Genomic DNA, 26826 nt, shown 5'->3' on the forward strand with positions numbered 1-26826 from the left:
TGAATCATTTAGAGTAGATGCTGAATCATTTATAAAAAGTATTGAATCATTATAGTAGATGCTGAATAAATCAAAGCAGTTACTGAATCATTTAGAGTAGATGCTGAATCATTTATAAAATGTATTGAATCATTATAGTAGATACTGAATAAATCAAAGCAGTTACTGAATCATTTTGAGTAAATACTGAACAATTATAGCAGATACTGAATAAATCATAGCAGGTACTGAATCATTTAGAGTAGATGCTGAATCATTTATAAAAAGTACTGAATCATTTATAGTAAATCCAGAATGATTTATAGTAGATACTGAATCATTTATAGTAGTTATAGAACTATTTTTAGCCTTTTGCAAATAAGTCATGATAGTTACTCTAAAATGTAAGTAGATAGTGAATAATTCATATTAGTGAACACATCATTACATTGACATACTAATTTGTAACAATTAGGGAAGGATTTATAGTAGTTCTGAGTTTCTTGTAGTAGATCGTTATTTTCTTTATATCCTCCTATAGATGCTCCAACACTGGCAAAAATCACTCTAAACCTAATGAGGAGCTTTTTAGACGTGAAGTGCCTTTAATATGTTGTGGGTATTTACATTTTCTGTTATAATTTACTAAATGTGTATGTTATACGTATTAGTTAAGGTGGAGTCCTGGGTAAAAGTCAGAGACCGCCCTTCAATAAAGTATCTATCTATCTATCTATCTTCAATCATCTCAGATCCTCTCAAAACAAACATTATCAGCAGCCAGTAATCAGCGAGTCTCTCTTTACCTTCATTACAGCTTCCAATCTTTTTGAAAGCCCTAATTTCTGTTTCTCAAAGAAGTCTGCTGGGATATTTTTCCTCAACAACTAAATATAATATTATATTATTCAGTGGTCAGTGAGTCGTTCTCTCCCTTCATCCCAGCTTCCGTTCTTGTCAGGAGACTCACTTTCAGCCCCTCAAAGAACCTGCAGACACGCCTCCAAAGCTCAGTCTGAGAAGCTGGTTGATGATTTTCTGAAGTGAGCAAACCCATTCAGTGGTGCTGAGGTCTGGACTCTGGGGTGGTCAGTCTTTCATTCAGCTGTTTTCTTTGTTTTTTTTTCCTTCCTTATGCAAGTGTATTATCACATATTTAATCGAACGTATACAACAGCTGTTTTGGGGTGAAATAGAAGAGGGGTGGTGTGTTAAGTCCACACAGATGGTAGAAAGCAAACCAGACAGAGATCCAGACATTACAAATGAAAACCTGCTATAAAATCTGACAAAGCATGACTGGATTTGCACATTAGTATTTTTTCCATCTCTCAGCTTCAGCCAGAGCCGGTTCCCGCCTGGCCTGCGGCAGACTCCCAGCTCACACCATATCTCCAGCCTCAGAGGCTGAAGGCTGACACATGTTTACCATTTCATCTAAAGGTTTCTAAATCTTCTCTAAATCTTCTAAATCAGCCCCACACTTGGCGTCACAGGGTAGGTCGGTGCACTTAGAGGACGCCAATAACAGCTAATCCGGTCTACTTCACCTAGGAGGAGGTAGCATTGCACTCTGTAGAGTTCTACCTACACAGCACAGCCAGTACCGCACTCTTAAAAAAGATGGTTCTTCAGGGGTTCTTTAGTAAAGAAGCTGGTTCTATATTCAGATTCAGATTCAGATCCCTATATTGATCCCAGGGGGAAATTGCAGTTGTTACAGTTGCAGCCATTTATGTAAAAGAATAAACACTTTAATAATAATTTAAGACAATATAGAGACATTTGCAATACGTACACAAGGTTTAAGTACTTATGAATATAGTAAAGTGGCGGTGAATGTGATAGTAAATATGAAACATATTTTGGTATAAAGCCGTTCAATTATTTAAATTATTTAAATTAAGTTAGTGTCCCTCTGAGTTATATTGAGCTATGGACACTCAAAGAACCCTGTGCATGATTAAAGGGTTCTTTGGATTGATAGTGAGCATTTTAGGTGGCTCTATATAGCACCAAAAAGGGTTCTTCTATTGTACCATCCTTGTATCATTACAGCAGTAGAACCCTTTTCGGTGCTATTTAGCATATAATAATAGAAGGACTGTCACTGCAATACTTGCAGAGTTTAAATACAACAAGCATGAAGATATAATTAAATAATAATGGACTAAAAACTATAAAGAGCATTTTTTTTCATTATTTCACAGAAATATTTTATTTTTCTGAAGGCCTGAACGGCTCTGAAGGTTCCCGACCGGTAGCTGATGACAAAGCACTGTCTCTCCACACCCTGACAGAACAGCAGAGCTTGAAGAGATACTGAAACACTACCTGCAGCTTCCTCATTAATCTCCTCTGGAGTCCCCAGATGGCTGAGAGGTGCTTTCGCCTTCGCTGTGCTATCGTCTGATATGGTTTTCTGAAAAAAGAGGAAAAAAAAGAAAGAGGCAGACTTGTCTTGATTTGTTTCTGCAAAAATGAAGTGGCTGTGTTTGTTTGCCTGAACGATGATGACCTTCAGAATTTCTCCGAGTGCGCTTTTCTTCCCTTCCTGCCGGGATTTTAAACAAAAAGAGACTCGTATAATTTAAAGAAAGGGAGTAATCCTCCTCGCCTGATTCGCCTCATCCAGCCTCAGCACAATAAAAATGAGACTGAGCGTTGAGGTCAAAGCAAAGCCATTTCACTCTCAGCGTTCAAGGCTTTCCACTCCAGCACATCCCACTATTCATTCAGACAGTCCAGTCACAGCACAACACATTCATATACGGACAGTGGCAAAGTATGGAAAAATACACCGAATACATCTGTTTCTGGGGCATCCGCCATACAGTACAGTCAACAAACCTCTTTTCCTACATGACACACACTACACTGATTATTTGTTTGCAAATATGAACTGTATGTTTTGGCACCTCACAGTTCGATTAGAGTACGATTCATTAGCTGCAATTCGATTATAAAACGATTATCGATGCGTCTTTTTTTCTATTATCTCACTGTGTGATGACTTGGCAGTTTTAAATCAAAGTATCCGTAATGATCCATAATGAATTTACTTCCAATAACTTTTATTAATAAATCAAATGGAAGTGATGTGGTTAGTGAACTGGAAATCACTGCTCTTGGGGCAGTTGTGGGCTGGAGGATAGGGAACCAGCCCTGTGACCAGAAGGGGCATATCTTCGGACGTGTGGCAGCACAGGCTGTGTTTACATGCAAAGATATTTGCCAATCCGATTGAACACATTCCGATTACAGATTCAGACTGAGGGGTTTATGCTCACTCTATTCAACAGTTAATGGAAAACCTTCGTTTACATGCTCACTATAAGTATCCGATGCAGGTAGACGTGCATGCGTGGAGAACAACTTAGAGGAAACGTTACCATGACAGCGAGCATCATGTCAGTCCAGTCAGAGTGAGATGAGCAGCAGTGAGCAGTGATTGTGTTTTTAACTGCTTTAAAATGACGTCAGACTCAGGAAAACGTCCTTCACATGTCCTTATTAAAGAAGGCCGAGAGGAAGACGTCGTGTTCTGAGACGCATAAGCTGGACGTCCGTCCCACCGCCGTCTTTTAAAGATCAGAGCATGAACTTCGTCTCCTCTGCAGACCAGTTTCTGCTCTGCCGTGTTGAACGGTATAAACTCTCACTGTGACGCGACGCACTTGCAGAACGGACTTAAACTTTCCGATAGGGAATGTAATCGGATACAGACGTTTACACGGATATTAGTCTTCTGTTTAATGGATTATTTACAGGATTACCCACCTTATTCAATCGGATAGAAATTGCATTCCCAATGGCCTCAGTCGGACTAGACTATTCTGATTAAGGTGTTTACATGGACGTATTCTATTCTGACTGAGCTATTAGTTGAACAAACGAAAATTTGGAGACGAGTCGGCTTATTCGCATTTATAAGCAACGCAGTTGATTTCCTGATGTCTTAAATCTGCAATGAGAAACTGGCAAACACTAAAAAGTTGTAAAAATGTCAGCTTTTCGTTCGTGTTGTCCTGTTCCACCTTAAATGATGGTGTGTTTACATTCAATGCCTCAGCCAGAATTTAAGGTGGAACAGGAAAATTCGAACAAGAAGCTGGAGAATAAGAAGCGACGTCAGCCTCGTAAAACAGCCGAACGATGAGAGACATTTTGCAATAAGCTGCTCTCCTTCTGAGGAAAGGTTTTGTGGTGGAGACGGGAGGAAAGCATCCATAGCTGAGCTGAAGATTAAGCAGAGCAGAGTGAAGTCTGTGTCTTCATTTATATTGTTTAGTCTATATTAGGACATCAGAACACATGGAGACATACTGGGCATTAAATGCTGCGGCTCCCAAGGTGGTCGAATTTTTGTTTAAAGGACAAAATGTCTCTTCTTAACATTTGGGTTGTGACTCCTGATCTAAGCTGGCTTTAATGCAGAGCCGGCCAGATTTCTCCCTCATCCAGCTGTGTTTACGTGCCGCCACAGACTGTCTGGGCGCTGCACTTCCCCACTTCCAAGTTCCGCCTTTTACATTCCGTCAACATTATGTTATAAATTAAATATTTAGAAAATCGAATTTTGAAATTTGTGAATCGATTCAGAATCGTTCACGTCCGCATCGCGATGTATCTAAGAATCGATTTTCCCCCAAGTGCAAACAGATTTTCTTAGATTATAGGCTCACTGGCAGGAGATGGACAGTTAAAGGTTTAGTAAAAAAAAAAAAAAGAAAAATTTTAATTTCTGTGACACGGGCTCTTTAAAAGACCATTTTCTTAAAACCAAAGTATTCTTCCAAAAGGAGCTGGTGAGTTTCAGATCGAGGACTTTCCTCACAGGTCTCTGCAGGTTTTTTCCAAAATGACTCACACTAAGTTCACGATGCTGAACAACGATCAGGGAACAGCAGCCCAGAGTCACTGCTGTAAGAAAAACAGCCCCAGACTTTGATGAATCCACCTCTGCACTTCACAGCGGCCTCAGTGCAGCCTGGTTTAGCGCTCTGCTCCAGGATTTCTCCACTAAGAGTCCAATATCAGTTTGATTTGTTTTTCTCTGAAACAAATTTCATGCAGTTGAATGTAATTTACAGAGCTTAAAGTTTACCGATGGTTTACTGATTGTGAGTGAGAGTTGATTGTAAATGAGTGTCCAAATGCTTTTTGGGGCCACTGTACACCAAATATGAAGTATTGAAACTGATATGAATCTACACTCACCGGCCACTTCATTAGGTGCTCAATTGCTTGGTAACACAAATAGCTAATCAGCCAATCACACGGCCGCAACTCAGTGCATTCAGGCGTGTAGAGGTGGTCAAGACGACTTGCTGAAGTGCAGACCGAGCATCAGAACGGGGAAGAAAGGGGATTTAAGGGGCTTTGAACGTGGCGTGGTTGTTGGTGCCAGACGGGCTGGTCTGAGTATTTCAGAAACTGCTGATCTGCTGGGATTTTCACACACAACCATCTCTAGGGTTCACAGAGAACGGTCCGAAAAAGAGGAAATATCCAGTGAGCGGTCAGTTGTGTGGACGAAAATGCCTTGTTGATGTGAGAGGTCAGAGGAGAATGGGCAGACTGGTTCCAGATGATAGAAAGACAACAGGAACTCAAATAACCAACCAAAACCTCTGAGGAACGTTTCCAACACCTTGTTGAAAGTCTGCCACGAAGAATTAAGGCAGTTCTGAAGGCAAAAGAGGGTCCAACCTTTTACTAGCAAGGTACCTAATAAATTGGCCGGTGAATGTATGTGTGACAGTGTGCAAAAGTTTGGGCACCCCTGGTGAAATGACAGGTTTTGTTGGCATGTTGTTTTTAACATGCAGGGAAAATGAAACAGAAAATTTGGCCTTTTGAAAGTTATATCTCATTTTATATCTTTTACGCTTGCATAAGCTGCAAAATGAATCCAAAATGGAATATTTTCCAGATGTGGGCTCTGATTTGAAAGTTAACCGTGTTTATTCACACTTTTCTCTTTTTTTAACAAAGTGAGAATACAGTTGTGCATATCAGCCCTTTAAGTCTCTGCTGTACAGTTACATGTTTAACGGTGTCTATAATATTAAATATAATTCCAATTTGACTCCTAAACCTCTGAAACTGATCATTTTTGTCTGTGTTATGGTTTCTATGGTTCATAAAAAGATTAAATGTCTCAGTCTGCAACTAAATGCATAAAATACACTGAAAAGGCCTTGGCGGGTGTTCTGATGCTGCACGCTCGACTGAGCTTTCTGCAAACATGTAATTGGTGTGACTGGAAGGCTGCTGAGCGGCTGTCAGGCAGGTCGTCACATGTTATACTCACAAGCGCTCAAATCTGTGGAGAAATGGGGACCAACTGTTGGTTAATTGGCTCCACTAAAGAGAACCAGGGTGATCATTTGGCAGTGCTGCTGAGGAGGGGCGGGTTTTCCCAACCACAGGCTGTGTAGCTGTTTTTTTTTTTTTTGGTTGTTTCTTTTATATATTTATTTTTTCTATAAAGAGTCGACCATTCCAGCAATTTCAAACAACTGTAAATTATGTGGTGTCACAACTCGCAGCCTCACAACCTCAGAACGGAGTCTTTTTGCCCTCTGTTTACAGCGCTCTGGTCTGCCTGGTCACACACTCCTCTTAACAGGGCAGTTATGCTGTATGACAACAAATCAGGTAATTACTGCGAGAGCCTGAGTTACCGGAGGATGCCTGCAGTAATTAGATCTGCCCATAGAGATGTACTCGGGAATCACTGAAGTAACCGAACAGACGTACGCATCCGTCCTTTCACTCCTGCTGTGTTCAGCTCTGACCACTGGCTGTAATTGTGCTCATTAAGTTTGAAAGAAAAAAATTCAGTTATTTGGCACTGAAAAATAAATTCACACAGATCGAGATCGTTCACAGCGGTGGTGATGGGAAACAGACGTCCACCTCTAAAAGCTCCCTTTCCCTACATGAAATGGTTATGAACTCACCGCCTGATGTCGGAGACACTCTTTACTTTTTTGTGAGGTTTTGGTCTAAAACAATTTGACCACTTAAATGACCAGGGCCCAAAGGTTTATTACACACTTCTATAACCTAAGAATAGCTCAGCCAGTTTGCACTGTCTCTGGGGCGGTTCCCCTCTTGTTACTGGGGTGGGGCCCTCTAGGGTCCATCTCAGTACCTTTAGTCAGGGAACATAACTGAACCATCATCCACTGAAATGATCTGTTCTAAGCTGGACTGACTCCACACACCCTGCCTCGCCTCGCCTCCAGGCTTTTACTCTACTGCTCTGTTTTAAATCATTCGGTTATGAAAAGGAACAAATACCAACTTTTCACCTGGAGAAACTGATTTAACATTCATAATCAGACCTTAGAACCACCGTAGAACCTCTGAGGGAACGTTTAGCTTGGGACTTTCTGGGGTTAAAGTCATACATGGTGGTGGGATACATGCAGGGAGTTGTGAGTCAAAATAGTCCCCAATGAAAACTTATTATATCAGATTTTCCATCATCAACATTCCATATAAACTCAGAAGACTCGTGTAGGTTCACTGGTGGTTCTGGATGGTAAATAACGTGTCTATATTTGTGTTGTAGTCATGGTGACCGCTGGTTCCTGTCACCACCACTGAGAAGAAATCTACATCACTGTTGTCTCAAAAATGGTCACTTTACAGGAAAAGGAAAAAACTTACAACTTTAATCGCACTTTAATGTAAGTCAATGGAAGCAGAATTTTTTGTAAATAATTTTGAAACATTTCTTTTGGTCCATTCATCATGAAATTTACATACAATGTAAAGGGCATCAGGCATTTTCAGATTTCGCCAAAAAACTGAAAAACAACAAAAATGGAGATACAAGGTTTTGTTCTGACAGCAGCGATATACATATATATATATATATAGTCTTGCGATGGACTGGCAACCTGTCCAGGGTGTATCCTGCCTGCCGCCTAATGACGGCTGGGATAGGCTCCAGCACCCCCCTGTGACCCTGAAGGAGAAGCAGCTTAGAAAATGTGTGTGTATGTGTGTGTGATATATATATATACACACACACACACATATATATAAATGATTCCTTGCAGCATTAAATTCTCTATGATGGAAAATCTATATAGTTATAAAAATTGATAATAGTTCAACATAGCACCAAAAATGACCTTGTTTGGTACTACACATAACTATTTTTGCTGTAAGCGTAAATTAATATGGCAAGATTTTATTAGCTGAAGTCATTTTGGATCATTTCTATTGGTTCTTCCATAAAATAATGTTCACACAATGTAAAGGCTATATTTTATATATATATATATATATATATATATATATATATATATATATATATATATATATATATAATTTTATTTTTTTTTTGTTTCTTAAAACTGATCCAGGACCATCTTCCTCTTACCCAAATCTCTCTTCACCATTAAAACACTAAGTCCATGACTGATCTCAGCTCAGTGCTGCTCAGTCTGTGCCATTGTTATCTGTTCTGCATCTCTGCTTTGGTTTTTTTTGAAGAAACTCTCCAATTAAAAGAATCAGCGTCTGTGAGAACGAAGGGCTTTTTTGAGCACACGGCACTAAAGACGTCTTAAAGACGTTTAAGAGCAGTTTTCTACACAGGCAATATTCCTCAAGAGTGTATAACAAAGGCATTCGTTTGGATTTGGTTCGGCAAGCAGAAACGCTGGACAAGCCTGCATACAGCTGGACTCTCAGTCATTCGGGTCAAGTGCCTCTGAACGACACGTACAGCACAATCGCGTATCACCAGATGAGGAATCTGAAACCTGAAACTCGTCCAGCCTCTCTGCGAACAAAATAGCGACCTGGGAATGAAGTTCAGGTGACTGGTCTATTGGATTTGCTCGGTCCCAGCAGTGTGGGCCAGATCATTAATGGAATGCATCAGAGGCTCTGAGAGGATGTAAAGAAAAAACATGACCTCTCTGTGCGTCATTCGTTCCGTATGGGCAGAAAACGGTTTGCCCGCTGATCTTCTACATCTACATACACTACAGATACACTACAGACACACACTTAGGCCCAATCCCATCTCACCCCTCGCCCCTACCACCTCTGTTTTCACGTCTAGGGGTAGGGTGTCCCGACTCTAGTTGTGATAGAGGGGTAGGGAGGAAGTGTTTGGGCTACATGAGGCTTTTCAGAGACTCCAAACGGAGTGTTATGAGAAAAAAAGAAAAACCGGCAAGACGGCTGAACAAGAGACCAGAGAAACCCATAAACATAAGTAGGTATTTTCTCTTTTAAAAAATGACAATATCCACTGTTTTATCTTAGTTTAATGTTGTTTCAGTGTGTTATAGTTATAGCTAGCTAATTTTCCCATTCCACCTTAAATAACAGTTCTGACGCCTGAAGTGCCAGAATGTAACTGCTGCACCATTTAAGGTGGAACGGGAAAATTCAAACAAAAATAGCTGAGTTCAGTTTTGTAGCAGTGGTCGATAATAAATAACTGTCTTATATCCTCTCTATCAAAATATATGATGCCCTAAATTGAACTAAAACCCAGTGGTGAAGTTGCTGAACTTTTCCCTTCTCGCCTATCACTGAAGTCGTGCCGGGCCACTGTTTTAGCTTAGTTTAGTGTCGTTTCAGTGGATTTTGGCCATTTTTCTCGATAGCTAGCTAGCTAACTTTCCCGTTCCACCTTAAATAGTCCACCAGTTTTGATGCCTGAAGCACCAGAATGTAACTGCTGCACCATTTAAGGTGGAACGGGAAAATTCAAACAAGAATCTGGAGAAAAACTGACTTCAGCTTCACATCACTGAAGAATTAGAGGTGGTGATAATAAATAATTGCCCCCCTCTTTGAAGGCGTATGATGCCCTAAATGTACCTAAAGTGATGCTCTTTTTATTTGAGGGTCTCATTTCATAGAGAAGATTTCAACCACTACCCCTTGTAGCTCCGTTCCTCCCAGAACTATCGACCCCAGTTTCCACTCCGTCAGACCCAATGGAGCTAGATTTACTAACTATTTAGAAAATTCTACTTTAGAAATTGTGGGTTATAGAACTATCTCCATCTCTCCGCCTTTTTTCCAGATTAAACGACCGCCCACATGTCCAGCCGGACACCGAAGGACGACTGACTGTCGAGCCCTCCTGCTACCCTCTTCAGACCAGCTGCCCACGCCCCACCTACCTTGGACTAGCTGCCCACCCTTCACTGATGTTTTCATGGACTCCCAGCTATTACTACTACTAATACTACTGCTATTAATATTAGTAGTATAATATCTCTGTAGGTAGTTTGGCCAGAGGAGGATGGGTCCCCCCCTGGTGAGCCTGGTTCCTCCCAAGGGTTCTTCCTCAGCTCTGAGGGAGGTTCTCCTTGCCACCATCACCCCTGGCTTGCTCCCCTGAGGGTTTTACATTCATGTTAAAACTTTGTCTTTACTGGAATTCTGTGAAGCGGCTTTGTGACGACATCAGTTGTAAAAAGCGCTACAAATAAATTTGATTTGATTTGATTTGATTTGATTTAGGGGTAAACTGTTAACTGTGTATTTGAACAAAGATGTTTCTGTACACCAGCTTGATTTGTCATTTATATGAAAAATATAATTGCAAATGACTGGAACGGCTCCAAAAGAGAGGGCTCTGAAAATTCAAATGAGGAATGTGAGGCATGAAGGCCGGTCCAGTTTCTCTGTGGACAACATAGTGACCTGACATAGAGTTCAAGTGACCAGTGGACTGAATATGCACCAGATTGTAATGTGAACATACTACATTCAGGTCAGTTAAACAGAAAACAACTAGTGTTTCAGTCGTCCAGTGTGGTCAAGAAACTGTCTGCTCTCTGACATTTTCTATAAATATGATTTTACATGTTAAATTCTCCCTTACTGCAAAACTGCAGATCATTGAAAATGTAGACGAAGTCCTCACCATGTCGAATTTCAAGCCTCAGTAACAGTGATGGGGGGATGACTGGGCTATGCCCACCCCTCTGATCACTGGCCCAAACAAAAAGACCAAACATTTAGGCTCAGGATTAAAATCTTATTAATAAATAAGCCAAAATAAAGATAAAAAGCACTCAATAAATATACTAAATTCCATTTTTTGGCATTGCTCAACCAGAATTTCAGTTTGGTAAGTTTGCTAAGATATTCAGCTTCAGGGCAGAAAAAAAGCTCATGATAGAAAAGGAATCTGAGCTTTTATAAGATCATCACCACAGCTGGACTGGGAACACGAACCCGACTTGCAAAACAAAACTAACCAAGCAGATCAACACTGCATGAAGTTAAATCCAAAGACACAAGCACCAGAATAATACAGAGAAATTACAAATGTATTAAGCAGTGCTGGACAGTAACTGAGTAACTGAGTAAATGTAATTAGTTTCTGTACTTTAGTATTTTTTGGTGTATCTGTACTGAAGTTTCTCCGTTCTGGGCGTCTTTTTCCTTTCACTCCACTACATTTCAGAGTTTAATATCCGACTTTTTCCTCCTACATTTTGAGAAATCTGTCGTTCCTTTTGGTTTCTGTGTGTATAAAAACGTAACAGGTCAAAACGAAAGAAGCGCAAAGCCAGAGCACCAATCAGGGCCCAGCGGTCACTTTGTTTAGAGCTGGTTTTGACCTGTTGGTCATACCGACCCAGTGCAGCACGCGGTTCAACGTCAGCGCAGCAGCGTAAAACTTTGGGAGAGTCTGTTCAACATAAATGATGAACTAACCTAACTTTGTGTAAATAGAGCTCAATATAGAAATATGTCCACATATGCAGTCGAGACTGACGCGGCTTTTTTCTGAATTTCTACAAACACCAGTTCATTTTATAGTAAATGAGTTTGGGCTGGTTTATGTTTATGAACAGAGGCCTACAGATCAACATAGTAAAGGAGCTCATCTGTGATCCTGAGTTTAAAGCCAGTTTTTATTCAACTTAAACTTGGAACTAAGTTGTAAATAAATCTGAAACTGAAACTTTGCTTGTGTGTAAAAAGTGATTTCAGAGCCACTCGGTTCTCCCTGATGGAAACTGTTTACCTTCAGTGTTTTGTGCTTCTGATCATTTTAATAGACGTCAGCGTCACTAATTAATGACGTTCTATTAAAAGACTGGTTTACCAAGAGAGACGCTGGAGGACTTTCACCTGAAATGAGTTCATGAAGCCAGTCTGGTTATAAAAATGATAACAGGACATCAGAGCCAGAATTACTCTTTTAGTACTTTTACTTTATACTTAAGTACATTTGAAGGGAAATACTTTAGTACTTTTACTCAAGTGGAGGTCTGAAGGGAGGAACTTCTACTTTTATTGGAGTGTTATTTTACCTTGAGTGTCTCGACTTTAACTCCAGTACATGATTTGTGTTCTTCATCCACCTCTATATTAAATATATGTGGGGCCTCATTGTCTCCTTAAAAGCAAGAAATATAATGTTTTTTTTGTTTGTTTGTTTTTTTTAAAGTTTGTTGTATCTCAGTTACAGTTTATTCAGTTCACCCCACCCCCCCCCACCCCCACCCAGCAGACTGGCAGAGGCCAGATGTTGGTGTAAACATATTCAATTCAGGTCAAATATTATTATTATTATTGTTATTGTTATTATTATTATTGTTGTTGTTGTTGTTATTGTTGTTGTTATTATAATACTTCAGCCATTCAATAGTTTAAAATAACTGTTTTTTCTGATCTTTTCCAAAAACATCTCAGAAAACTTAAATAAATAAATAAATAAATGTAAACATTTAATCCTCCATTTTTATAAATGTAGACTATTTGTATTCAAATTAATTTCTGTAAAATACCTTTATTGGCCATTTTTTTTTGGGGGGGGGGGGGGGGGGGGGGGCGGGCAAAAACTGCTTCTTTCCTCATTTCTGAGAACATTTCTGTCTACCGGCTCTTAGTTCTACTGGCCTGACCAGCCTCTCTGTGGGCAGCTCAGTGACCAGGGAATCATAAAAGAAATTTCCCTGTTTCAAAATGTGACTTTCCTCTAAAAGATACTGAGTCAGCCCAACTTAGACACAGAACCCCACACTGAACAACTTAGAGTGCTTCTGCACACCTTTCTCCATCTAGCACTGAATACTGCATGAGTGTTGAGCATAAGCCACACAAAGCCCTGCAGAGCCCAGAAGCTTACTGACCTCCTCCTCCGCCGTGTCCAGAAGGCCTTGCTTCCTCCATGGCACCACACCGTTGAGAATGAACTCCACAATTTTGGAGCTGCGGAAAGCTTCACCCACATACCCGAGCACTTTATCCAGAGTGGACACAGAACTTTCTATTCCCTCAATCTTCTTTCTCTGCACCTGGCCCTCTTGCTTGAGGCTCTTCAGCAGCGCCACAGTTTCTTCACAAAGACTCCTGACCTCTGCCACTTCGCCGCCTGCTTGTCTTGCATCTTTCTGAGTGGGTTTTATGACCGATCGTCCCAGCGTATCCTGCTTGAACTGGACAAGGGTCTTTTCCAGGGCATCCATTCCTTGAGACACCAGGTCCAGCTTCTGAATCACCATTGTCTGGGTGCAGGCAATCTGTTCCACCTTAACTTCCAGAAGGTTCAGCTTATCCTCCACGTCGCCCAAAGTGCCCAGGAGGGACGGGCTGGCCTTCTTCGGCTTTCCAGCCACAGCCCCAGAACTGTCCAGCTTCCCACCTTCGTACATCTTAGCAATGCAGGTGGCCAGAGTCACCTGTCTATTCATGGCTGGACACGAGAGGCAGTCAGGACTGCAGCGCAGGAGCAGGACAAAAGGGAAAAGATGGACGCTCCGCTAATCCTTCGGTTCACAACGAACAAGCGGAACAGCTATTTTGGTCCCTCCAATCTTGTTCCACTCTGGGCTCCTGTGAGGTGTCGCCGTGTCCCCCACCAAAACAAGCAGCTCAGCTGGACCGTGGTCAGTATGTGCCAGAGACATGACACCACTTAAATAAACACCTCCATTCTGGTATCTTATCTTGCCACTTCTATTTTTCCTGCCACCCCCTCCTCCTGCCTTGCTCACTCTGTGGAGCTCACTATGACCCAGGGCTTTTATAGGGCCTAGAGGGTCCTGCCAAAGTTCCAGCAGTCCCTTGACGTCACCAAAACATTTAAATTCACCTCGACAGATACTGTTGACAAGTGGACATGCAAGGAATGACCTTTCCGAAGGGCCAGTGAGCTGCCAGAGGCAAGAAAATCAAACACTGTAAAAAATGTAAAGGTCAGCTTGAAAATTTTGAGTCGTCCTTCTATATAGACGTTTTAACATTTTCTCCAGTTAGTTAGTCCAGTTAGGTTTCCCCAACTTAGATTTTTCTAGTATTGCATCCACAACCACATTCCCAAAACAGTTGGAACGCTGTGCAAAAAGTAAGTAAAAACTGAATAAAATGATGTACAAATAATTTAAACCCTGTATTTAATTACAACATATCAAATGTCGAAACTGAGAAATTTGCTTGTTTTTTGAAAAATATTTGCCTGTTTTGAATTTGATGCCAATAACATATTCCAAAAAAGATGGGACGGGGGAACAAAAGACTGGTAGTGTTATGTGATGCTAGAAAAACACCTGGTGCTTAAATGCCAACAGGACAGTAACATGATTGGGTATAAAAGAGCATCTCAGAGAGGTGGAGACATTCAGAAGGAAAGATGATGAGGGGTAAATCACTCTGTGAAAGACTGCATGATCAAATAGAGCAACAATTCAATAATAATGTTTCTCAACATAAAATAGCAAAGAACTTTTCATCATTTATGGTACATAATAACCCTAACAGATTCAGAGAATCTGGAGAAATCTCTGTCTGTGAGGGACGAGGCTGAACACCAGTATCTGCTGGCCGTGATCTTTGGGCCCTCAGACGGCACTGCATTAAAAACAGACCTGATTCTGTAGTGGAAATCACTGCAACTCAGAAACACTTCTGAAAACCCTCATTCTCATTCCCACGCCTTAGTAAGTCATGGTCACGCATTAGGATCTCATTCCCACGCCTTAGTAAGTCATGGTCACGCATTAGGATCTCGTTCCCACGGCTTACTAAGTCATGACCATGCATTAGGATCTCATTCCCACGCCTTACTAAGTCATGGCCACGCATTAGGATTTCATTCCCACGGCTTACTAAGTCATGACCACGCATTAGGATCTCATTCCCACACCTTACTAAGTCATGGCCACGCATTAGGATCTCATTCCCATGAGTTACTAAGTCATGGCCACGCAATAGGATCTCATTCCCACGCCTTATTAAGTCATGGCCACGCATTAGGATCTCATTCCCACACCTTACTAAGTCATGGCCACGCATTAGGATCTCATTCCCATGAGTTACTAAGTCATGGCCACGCATTAGGATCTCATTCCCACGCCTTACTAAGTCATGGCCACGCATTAGGATCTCATTCCCATGAGTTACTAAGTCATGGCCACGCATTAGGATCTCATTCCCACGCCTTATTAAGTCATGGCCACGCATTAGGATCTCATTCCCACACCTTACTAAGTCATGGCCACGCATTAGGATCTCATTCCCATGAGTTACTAAGTCATGGCCACGCATTAGGATCTCATTCCCACGCCTTACTAAGTCATGGCCACGCATTAGGATCTCATTCCCATGAGTTACTAAGTCATGACCACGCATTAGGATCTCATTCCCACACCTTACTAAGTCATGGCCACGCATTAGGATCTCATTCCCATGAGTTACTAAGTCATGGCCACGCATTAGGATCTCATTCCCACGCCTTATTAAGTCATGGCCATGAAACACCACATACACACTAGTGAGCACAGTAGGGGGCAGTGAGGGGGCACTTGCCCGGAGCGGTGGACAGCTCTATCCCACTCCCCAGCTTAGGTTAGGCACCCAGGTTAGGTGCCTTGCTCAAGGACACCTCAGTCATGTACTGTCAAATGACGCCTGCTGGAATAAGCATTTATAGAGGTGTGTACGTCTATATGACCTGTCCAGGGTGTATCCTGCCTTCTGCCTGTTGACCACTGGGATAAGCTCTAGTACCCCCCGCAACCCAGAAGGAGAAGCGGCTTAGGAGATGTGTGTGTGTGTGTGTGTGTGTGTGTGTGTGTGTGTGTCAGCTGTCATGAAGAACTTAGAGAAGTGTCATGTGCCCTACAGCAAACTGTTACCTTTCATTTTTTACAGTGTACATTGGGCCGAGGTGAGGATGTTCTTTTGAATAGTCACCATTTTCGGACCATCACTTTTTGCCTGTGGATCCGTTGCTTCAGATCCGGCACGCCAGATGATCCGCAGTGCTTTGTGCTCCGAGGCTGGAACGTGACTTGCCTTTGGCTTGACACTTTCAGTAAAAATAAACCTCTGCGGACACTGGCATGAAGATGAATAGTGTACTGGAATCTCAGACGTGTTCTCTCTCCCAATGAGGAATTCAATCGTGCCATCTATTGCCAGGAAAAGCTGCCTTAGAAGGGGAAAAGCGCGGGTGTCCTGATACTTGACCCAGGGTCTTTCCGAGCCTTTGATTGGACTGCATTGCAAGGAACGATCACCTCTCACAAACATCATTTATGCACAGCTGTTCGGGTAGTTGGAAGGGGATTTACAGCTTGATGGACATTTGTTATATCAGCAGCATGTTACAGTAATGCAATGCAGCAGCCCATAAGTATCTGGACAGTGAGACAACTTTTGTTGTTTGTTGTTTTGGCTCCAAAACTGGACTTCTGAAATAATGAAACAATGAGTAGCAATCAAAATGAAACTGTAGCAACATCTTCACTGAGTGAACCATGAGGGCAACATTTCTCAGGCTGTCGTCAAGTTGTGTCGGAAATCTTGTTTTTATAAGATCAGCGCACATGAGCGCCACTGCAATGTCGTATTTCAAGACATATGTTGTCAGGAGTGGGATTTGCACATACGAGTATCAATGCTATATCAAGATCAATACCACCTAATTCTCTAATTAGATAATTGGAAATCATTTCTCGTGTGTCTTTGTATCCAAAATTATTATAACATTTTGGAATGAATCTCAATATTTGCTGACCACAATGGACTGTGGATTACTCACGAAGCACTGGCATTAAAACCATGCTTACAGTAAAGAATGTAGACAGCCAATCAACAGCCCAGATCAGGAGTCGCAGCCCAAATGTTAAGAAGATCCACTTTGTCCTTGCAGCAAAAATCACACCACCTTGGGAGCCACAACATTTTATATCCATTCTACAATCTTGGCTTGGAAATATGTCTTAGTATGTGCTAAATGCACCAGTTTAGGCTAAAAGTATCATATAAACGAAAATGCAGACTCACTTTGCTCTGCTTTAAGCTTCAGCTCAGCTAGAGCTGCTTTTCTCACATCTCCAGCAGGAAACGTTTCCTCAAAAGGAGAACGGTTTCTTGTAAAATGTCTTCCAATATTAGACTTTTTATGAGGCTGAAGTCGCTTCTCATTCTCCAGTTTAAATTTTTGAAAATTTGAAGCAGAAGCTGGTGAAAAACTGACCTCAGCCTAGTGACGTTTCACTGTTTGTCAGGTTCTCGTTGCAGATTAAACGTATCAGGAAACCAGCTGGACTCATTATAAACACAAATGAGTCCATTAATCTCCAAATTATTAATGTTTGTCTTAATCTTTCTTTTTGTTACTAGCTAGGCCAGAGCATTATCTGCGTTGCTATGGTGACCAGCAGTCTGCGCTGGTCTTCAGGGTTAAAGGGTGAATCAGCAGTTCTACATTAACTCCAGCGTTTAAGACCATTTACTGTTAAACTGTGTTGAAGGATCAGCAGAGCTTTATTTTACTGTAGAGGAGGATTATTTTATTATTACCTACTGATCTGATTCAGCTGCGGAGCCACAACAGGGCAGTAAAAGAGTTGCGTGTATGATCGATAGTTGGCAGTCTTGTAATTCAGTTGGTACCATAAAGGTTCACGCATGAAAAGTTTTTAGAGTTGATTCTGGATCTAGATCTGTAGATCTGGATCTGGTGTCTGTTGCTGTCGTCTCAACTTGAGGACTAAAGAAATGTCAAGGAGAGTAAAGCAGGTCATAGTGAGGCCAAAAACTCCGAAAATGTGTGCCAAAGTCAACCCTTTGGTACCTCGTTAAAAGCCCAAATGTGACAGACAAAAAAATGCAATGGAATGTATATAAAAATGCAACTGAAGTTTTGCAAAATGAACATTTTGTAGCAGAAGATGACATTGAAGAAGAGAACAGTGAGAAATGCCAGCCCAATATTACCCCAACGCATAACATGGGGAGGGGCTTATGCAGGAGGACATGACACAAAGCTCAACCTCCTCAGGCAACATCACTCCAATACACACAACTACCACTAAACCACACAACAACAACAGCGACACCTCCCAAGAGCCACTTTGCATGGCCAAATCCCCTAAACTCCTCACGCAGCGCAGAGCCACAATATTAGAAAGGCCGTCCGTATTGATTCCAATGTGTGCATTCTTTTTGTGTTTAAAACCAGAAAGACCAATCGTCATAGTGATTACCATGGTTGCAGCCCAGTGCATCAAGATACTACAAATGGAAGATAAAGAAAGTATAAGCTTGGCTATAGTTGTGTAACATTCTTGTTATCTGTTGCCCCGCCCTCTGATTAATCCCAGGTGTTTCTTGATTGCTCAGTATAGTTGTGACCCCTTAGGAGATCTACTATCCTGGAGAGTTCAGATCCTACACACATGGCTGTGAGATTCAGACGCCTCTGTAGGCCTTTACTACCTGATTCAGGTGTGTTAGATTAGGGCTGGAGCTTAACTCAGCAGGGCGATAGATCTCCAGGACCTCCAAGCCGATTCTAGTTTTAATTCGCCTTGTTGTAGGTTTTTAATACAGGTTCTTCTCTTGAGTTCTGCTTTGTTCTTGTTTGTTCCCCCCTTGTTCTTTTACTTCATTCGTTTCATTGTGGTCATTTCTACTCTCCCCACCTCTGCAAATCAGTTTCTGTACGCTGTCAAATCAGATTTAAATAAAAACTCGTCCAGCCTCACCGCCTCCGGTGTTGCCAGCTTGTGGAACGACCATGACTGTTCACAGCCATTGTTGTTGCCTTTGTTTATCCTATTCTGTTCATGCCCAAGAAAAACTGCAAACAGCCTTTCAGTTCCAGCGCTTAAATAAAAAACGACAAATTTATTGACTATACCACTCAAGAAATCTAGTTCTTCTCCTTCTTTTTCTTCTCCTATTCTCTTCCCACATTGTTGTGAAGATTGCACTGTGTTAGTAATCGCATCCTTTTATGTGAATTTGTACTTTAGAAGCCTTTAGAAGGAAGAATGCACCGGCGACCTTGGCAGCAGCAAACAACTTCATATTTCAAATGCAGTACGCTGGAGTGCCGAGCCAGAACAACAGAAAGTGTGTCACTGTCCAATTACTTACAGGCTGCGCTGTATACGCAAGCCAACATGGAAATAACCCAACAAAGCAGGATTTCTGTATTGCTGTATTGGATCACAACAATGTCACCCCCACTGCAGTGTATGCCTTCTGTCTATCTGAGCGGCTGTAGACTGCGCCGTCCCTCGGTTCTCACACTACGGACCAAATGTAAGCCAGGGATTTTATTTATAAATCCCTCCCTGGTGAGAATATGGTTTTCTGCCCTGTACTGATGCCAGAGCCAGACCGCGTGCTGTAAGAGAGGAGTTATGCAATGGACGAGCAGTGGAAAGGACCATCTGGGGTCCGGCTGGCTGCAGGAACGTAGCTCTGCTGTGGCCTTTCCACACTGTGGTGGGTGGAATTTGCCATTACAGGCCAGCAATGCATAAGCAACTCAATTTACCGGTCCGTGCACGGTAGCATGCTTGGAAGCGTAGACGATACGAGCTTGGCAGTGAACGGGCTAATAAATGGATATTTCCTCACGCCGACTGTGACTGTCCACACATTTATACGTGATGGAGGAGGCTATGAATAGGAGAGATAAGTGTGGATGTCTCTGTCGGATAGCATGACAATAGAGAGAAAATGAATGGTGATGTGCTCTTTGTGTCTGTCTGATGAGCTCATTTTAAGTTATCGGATATAAAAAGACATTAATAATCAGTCTAATCTTAACTAACAAAGCATATTGTGTCATGCAGAAGTCAGAGATCACCCCTCATTTATTTCATTTCTAGTCAGGGTGGCTGTCATTCATTATTTAAGACCAGGAAAGAAGCAAAACACATCAAGAACTAAATCTAATGTTCATTGTTCAGTGGTCAGTTAGTCACTCTTCACCTTCAGCTTCCACGCTTTTCAGGAGACTCACTTTCAGCTCCTCAAAGAACCTGCAGACACGCCTCCAAAGCTCAGTCTTAGAAGCTGGTTGATGATTTTCTGAGCTAATCAAACACATTCAGTGGTGCTGAGGTCTGGACTCTGGGGCGGTCAGTCCACTGTTCAGCTTCTTTGTTTGATGTGTCCGTCTCCTTTTCTCAGTGAGGTTCTTCTTGATCAGCTACACGTCCTTTCAGACCCACAGCGCTGAGTGGTCTTCTCACAGTGGAAGCAGCTTGATGTTCTCCTCTCTCTCAGAGATGGAAGCTTTCAGGGCTGTTTATCCGATGGGGGCAGTTTTGGGGTCGACCAGCTCTTCCAGGTGGTTGTTAGGGAGGAATATTTTCTGTGTAGCTTTTAATCTCTAGTGTTTTTTCACTTTGACTTTCTTCTTCCTTATACAAGTAGATCATCTTCTACCTACTGTCCTCTGAAATACCTTTGGAAAAATGGGTAATTTGTCCATATGTGCTCTGAGCAGAAGTCTGAAGAGATTTTTTTAAATGAATCAAACCATTTGGCTTCTTTCAATTGAATATTTTAATTGTTGAATTTATTATTTAGGTCACATAGAGCTACTGATTTTTAACAAAACAATACTTTCTCCTTCCTGTGGATTATATTCTTTCTAATCTTCTCAGAAAAATCTCCTGAAAAAGGATTATCTTGTACTTGATGTGTTCACTTAAATACTTTTTAAACGACATAAATGAAGGTTGGTCTCTGATTTTACTCAGTACTCTATAAACTTCAAATGAGACGCAGTATTTATCACTGAATACCCTTTTCTGAAGTTTGCAAACAATGTGGAATGGACACAATACACCAACACAACAACAGTGCCACATCCACTAAAACTATTATTAATAATCAGTGGTGGACGAAGAACTCAAACCATGTACTCGAGTTAAAGTCGAGACACCCAAGGTAAAATATCACCCCAGTAAAAGTCGAAGTTCCTCCCTTTAGACCTCCACTTGAGTAAAAGTACTAAAGTATTTCCCTTCAAATGTACTTAAGTATAAAGTAAAAGTACTAAAAGAGTAATTCTGGCTCTGATGTCCTGTTATCATTTTTATAACCAGACTGGCTTCATGAACTCATTTCAGGTGAAAGTCCTCCAGCGTCTCTCTTGGTAAACCAGTCTTTTAATAGAACGTCATTAATTAGTGACGCTGACGTCTATTAAAATGATCAGAAGCACAAAACACTGAAGGTAAACAGTTTCCATCAGGGAGAACCGAGTGGCTCTGAAATCACTTTTTACACACAAGCAAAGTTTCAGGTTCAGATTTATTTACAACTTAGTTCCAAGTTTAAGTTAAAACTGGCTTTAAACTCAGGATCACAGATGAGCTCCTTTACTATGTTGATCTGTAGGCGTCTGTTCATAAACATAAACCAGCCCAAACTCATTTACTATAAAATGAAATGGTGTTTGTAGAAATTCAGAAAAAAGCCGCGTCAGTCTCGACTGCATATGTGGACATATTTCTATATTGAGCTCTATTTACATAAAGTTAGGTTAGTTCATCATTTATGTTGAACAGACTCTCCCAAAGTTTTACGCTGCTGCGCTGACGTTGAACCGCGTGCTGCACTGGGTCGGTATGACCAACAGGTCAAAACCAGCTCTAAACAAAGTGACCGCTGGGCCCTGATTGGTGCTCTGGCTTTGCGCTTCTTTCGTTTTGACATGTGACGTTTTTATACACACAGAAACCAAAGGGCTGGACTGACCTGTTGATTGAATGTTGAATGTACTAAGGCAGATGATCATTAGCGTCAAGGCTTTGACACCTGTGGGGTCAAGGGGACGTGTTCAGCCAGAGGTCTAAGGGCAAAACACCTGAACTGACCTTGGTGACCAACGTCACTTCTCAACTGGCACATTGTTCTGTTAGAGACCCGTCTCAGTAAAACTAGAACGAAAACCTGACAGACACTCATTATGCTGGTGTTACCCTCCCAGCAGATGACAGGATATCTAGTGCCACGAGAGAGAGACAGTAGAAGGAGAACTAGGATGTGTATTCAGCTCATCTTTAAAGCAGGACTCATAAAAGTGTGTAGAGATCTTTAGCACCATCGTGTTCACAAGGATAGAGAACAGCTCCTGCAGAACCACGAATACATTTCATTTTATATGTCAGAATAAATATCTAGCATAATTTGCATGATTTAAGGGTTCTTTGCATTGTGAAAGGGTTCTTCAGATTGATGGATAAAGTGCTGTGCATGGTTCTATTTAGCACCAGAAAGGGTTCTTCTGTTAATACGATGTCAGACCTGTTACAATAGAAATGGTGCTATTTAGAACCCTTTTTAAAATGGTTCTATATAGAACCATCTGCAGCACATTCTCCATTCATTTAGCAAAGAACGCTTTAATCATACAAAGGGGTCTTCAAGTGTTCATGGTTCTACATTGAGCCATTTTCGTAACTAAAGAAACTTGAAGAACCATCATTATGAAGTGTGCATGTAACATTAGGACAAATACAAATAAACCTAAATACAGTAAAACCTAATAAGAACCTCTTGCTCTCAGTAGTTATGAATCAGCTTCTCTATCTCTCAGTCTGATGGACAGGTCTGGGTTTGGCGAATGCCAGAAGAACGTTACCTGCCTGACTGATCTGCGCCAGCTATAAAGTTTGGTGGAGGAGGGATAATTATATAGGGCTTTTTTTCAGGGGCTGGTCTAGAACCCTTGGTTCCAGAGAAGGGAATTTTAATGCTTCAGCAGAACCAAGATATTTTGGACAGTTGTGCACCTCCAACTGTTCCAGCATGACTGAACCCCAGTGCTCAAAGCAGCTCCATAAAGTCATGGCTGGGTGACCTTGATGTGGAGGAACTTGACTGGCCCTCACAGAGCCCTGACCTCAACCCCATCCAACACCTTTGGGATGACCTAGAACGGAGATTGAGAGCCAGACGATCTCGTCCAACGTCACAGTATGACCTCACAAATGCTGCTCTGGATGAACGGACAGAGATTCCCACAAACACTCTCCAAGATCTTGCAGAAAGCTTCCCAGAAGGGTCGAAGCTGTTAGAGCTGCAAAGGAAGACCAGCTCCATATTAATGCCTCTGGATTTAGACTGGGATTCCTAAAAGCTCCTGTGGGTGAGATGTGCAGGTGTCCCAGTACTTTTGTCCATCTCCTGACTTATACTTAAGGGTGGTCTCTGACTGTACTGTGCACTGCAGCTCTATCAGTGAGTCAGACAGGGTGGATGTTCTGCTGTGCAGGTCGTGGACATCCCGTTATTTGTGCCTAGCACTGTTTAGCCTTGGCCTGTGCGAGGAGAGCGTTTATGCCGTAGTCTCAGCTTACAGAAGGATTCCCTCCACCAGGGACGCGTGACATGGCAGAACATCCAGTTCATCACTTCAAAGCCGAGCAGCACAGCTTGGTTTGCGGCCGTTCGAATGACCGCCTCCACTGAGCTCCAGGGAACAGCACTAATCTCTCACTCTCATATTTCGTATGTGTCTCTCAGTCGTTCTTTGCCTACAGGCTCTTATTTTCAGTCACTTTCCTGGTGACGTCAACACATTTTACCATCTACCTTTCGTGGCTCCTCTGAAGTAAATAAATCTGATGCAAAGTGAACGCAGCAGTTAAAAAACATCGATCTTTAGGAGGAGAGTATCATTTTTCTGAAGTGCCAATGACCCAACCAGAACAAAGACGTTTAAACACTCTTAAAAAGAAGATTTACTCATCAAGCTGGCAGGACTCAGTGATGACTCACAGCTCAGGACTGAAGCAGCAGCCAGGAAACCAAAGTACAAGCACTGCATCCTTTGCCCTCACCGAATATTCACGCTTTATACGTGTAAGACAACTCAGATTTGTTTGTCAAACTCCCACCCGACACTCCCACCGCAAAAACAGAAGATAAATATCAATCGGAAAGACTGGCGAAGCAGCCTGCGTCAGTTAGGAGGATCTTAATCCCCTCCCTCGCCAGGAGTTACACAAGTGCTGCTTTACAATATCAATACAGTCCCTGAAATAGAACAGTTTAATACCAGCTGTCAAAATCTGGAGCGTTTCGCCAATAAAGATTACGCTTGAGAGGTCCTGCGTAAGACGAAGAGCTTAGATCAAAGTAAATGTGTGACTTTTCATACTGGCATCCCTGATTTAAATGTAAATCATGAGGTTTTATAATCCACCCTTTGCGTAAATGGGAGTTTGGTGATGCTCGGCCGGCTCTGTTTATGTGCCGGACTGGATTCGCCAGAGTGACGACATTTCAGTGATGATCTCGAGCCCCAGGCTGAAATCTTTCGCTTTTTTGGGGATGTGTTTAGTCATTTGAAGTGCCACCGCAACTTTTCCAACGTCCTAAAAGGCAGGTCAACGCTGTTGAATCAGCTAACAGCTAGAACTGTGCTGAGTAGGAGGGAGAGAGTGGACCGTCCTACCCACTCAAACAGAGCGAGGACAGTTACACTAAAGAACATGCAGAGAGGAGAATTCCCATTACCCTGCAATGTCTTCTGGTTTTCTCGAACGCTAGGGGGCGCTCCTGAGCGAGTCCAAAATAAATGGGTTGACATGGAGCGTTTGAGCAAAATCAGTTTATAAATGCTGAAACATTTTAAATGTAAATCAATGCAGTCGTTTCCTGACACAGCACAGCTTAAAACATTTTAACGCCGCTGTTATATTTTTAAGAGCTTTTAAACTCGAGTTATAGGAGGTTAAAACGGCGCCTCATGACGTCAGAGAGTGCAAAAAGCCAATGAGCTGCTCCGCTCGCCAGTCAATCATCCCGCTCTAGCAGTGAAGCCCCGCCTCCTGCTGCCCAAAACCCGTTTACTGTAGTAAAAACGAAACAAACAGGTGAGATTTCTCTGTTTTTATAGTGAAATCCATCCTTCTGCTTTCTAACATTAAAGAAACGTTCTGGCCGAGTGATTAGAGACTATTTTAACTGTTCATTTTTAGCCGTTGAGCTCCATTCACACCCATTCATTGAGGACTCGCTCGCAGGCGCCCTCTGCTGTTCAGCCATCCTGTTGTTGATATAACGGGGGGCATAGGAAGCGGCCAGACTCCTCATAAACTGGCTCTGGTTAAACTTCATTCAACGTCCGGTTATGGTTGGCTGTGGCATCGCCAGAGCCTGAACTCATGATCTCCTGATAATCGGGCTAGTGCTCAGACAGTTCTGCCAAATTTGTTCTGTTAAATTGCTGTTAGAAGTTGAGTGAACTCAAAGCTTTCTCATGTAAAAGTTGTGGGAAAAATAATAATAGTAGAATAAAAAATAAAATAAAATAAAATAAACAAAATATACTTATATTACTATTATTAGGTTACGGGGAAGCTGGGGAAGCTGGCGAAGCCAAAGGTGCGTAGGTTCTGACACAGATGTGAAGATGAGACTGGGGATACAAACATGTCAAACAATTTTTTATTAATATTATTGATAAACTAAGACTTTATGCAACAACAAATTTTTTTTTCAGGAAATGACCCAATTACGTAAAGCATTTTTGCTTGGAAACATTTTTAGTCCTTTATAACTTTTTCACTTGAAATTTGCAAAGAGAGTTGAAGGAAAGGCAGCAGTGACTGCACAAGTGAAACCTTCCTGATGCGAGATACTGCACATCTAATTAATAATAATAAAAATAATAATAATAATAAGAAGAAGAATGAGGTTATTAACAAAGCCCTTGTTTTAATACCCAAGGTTGCTTTACAAGAGCAGCATACATAACAAAAACAACTACAAAGGTGCCCTAAACAAAGGAATAAAACAAACAAAATAAATAAATAAAATAAAAAAACAAGGATAATATCGATGAGACCAGAAAAGAGAATGAAAGCGCTGAGAAAAGACGAGGGTCAAGCCGGGCTTTGAAGGATGAGAGTGAAAACAAAGTCTGTGTGTGTGTGTGTGTGTGTGTGTGTGTGTGTGTGTGTGTGTGTGTGAACTCGGTCAGTTAAGCCTGGCTCTCCTTCGCATTCTAATGGCATTCCAAAATTCCTTACCGTAAACTTGCGGATCTGGTCGGACACGCTGAAGCCTCCGGTGCTGAGGAGCAGAGATCTGTACACTGATGTCCCCATGCTCTGGGTTCCTGTCCTGACCTGCCTGAACTCAGTGGGATGTGAAGTAGTCCATTTGCAGAAAGGCTCGCTGTGACGGGAGAGCATTCCCGGGAACTGGACTCTCAGGGTGCCGAAACATTCTGGAAGGGCTTATGTGAGTGAGTGTGTGTGTGTGTGTGTGTGTGTGTGTGTGTGTGTGTGTGTGTGTGGATTCGACTCTCTCTTATCACCCTGTTCCCTTTTATCGCTGGCTCCTGGCCCCTCCTGAGGACAGAACCCCTTCAGTGGCGGCGGCATCGGGCCCACACAGCACTTCCTGCTCAGAGATAACAGCTGCCTGAGATTAGCGGCTGCTATGCTGGAAATGTGAGTGTCCAGTTTTATTAATAGATCCAGATTTGCCGTTTTACATCAGGATGGTCCCCAGGGAAGACCCCCCACCTCAGCTCTCCCCAGACATCAACATCAACAATGGGCT

At 42.0% G+C, this 26826-nt stretch overlaps 1 protein-coding gene across 3 annotated transcripts in view; it reads right to left on the reverse strand.

The window, feature by feature from the left end:
* Positions 1–26538, reverse strand: part of mylk3 (myosin light chain kinase 3) — a 73973-nt gene extending 47435 nt beyond the window's left edge. Inside the window, exons 1-2 of one of the 3 annotated variants that reach the window (XM_017724270.2) lie at positions 26289–26538; positions 2314–2401 (exon numbers count right to left, since the gene is read on the reverse strand). In XM_017724270.2, coding sequence (XP_017579759.1) covers positions 2314–2401; positions 26289–26453 — 253 coding nt within the window. In that variant the 5' untranslated portion in view covers positions 26454–26538. Of the gene's footprint in view, positions 1–2313; positions 2402–13124; positions 13825–26288 lie in introns of those variants that run through there. The other 2 variants (XM_017724269.2, XM_017724268.2) reach the window with 2 other exon arrangements.
* Between the last annotated feature and the right edge of the window lie 288 nt (positions 26539–26826).

The sequence above is a fragment of the Pygocentrus nattereri genome, chromosome 25 (genome assembly GCF_015220715.1).
Source record: "Pygocentrus nattereri isolate fPygNat1 chromosome 25, fPygNat1.pri, whole genome shotgun sequence".
NCBI classification, from domain to species: Eukaryota; Metazoa; Chordata; class Actinopteri; order Characiformes; family Serrasalmidae; genus Pygocentrus; species Pygocentrus nattereri.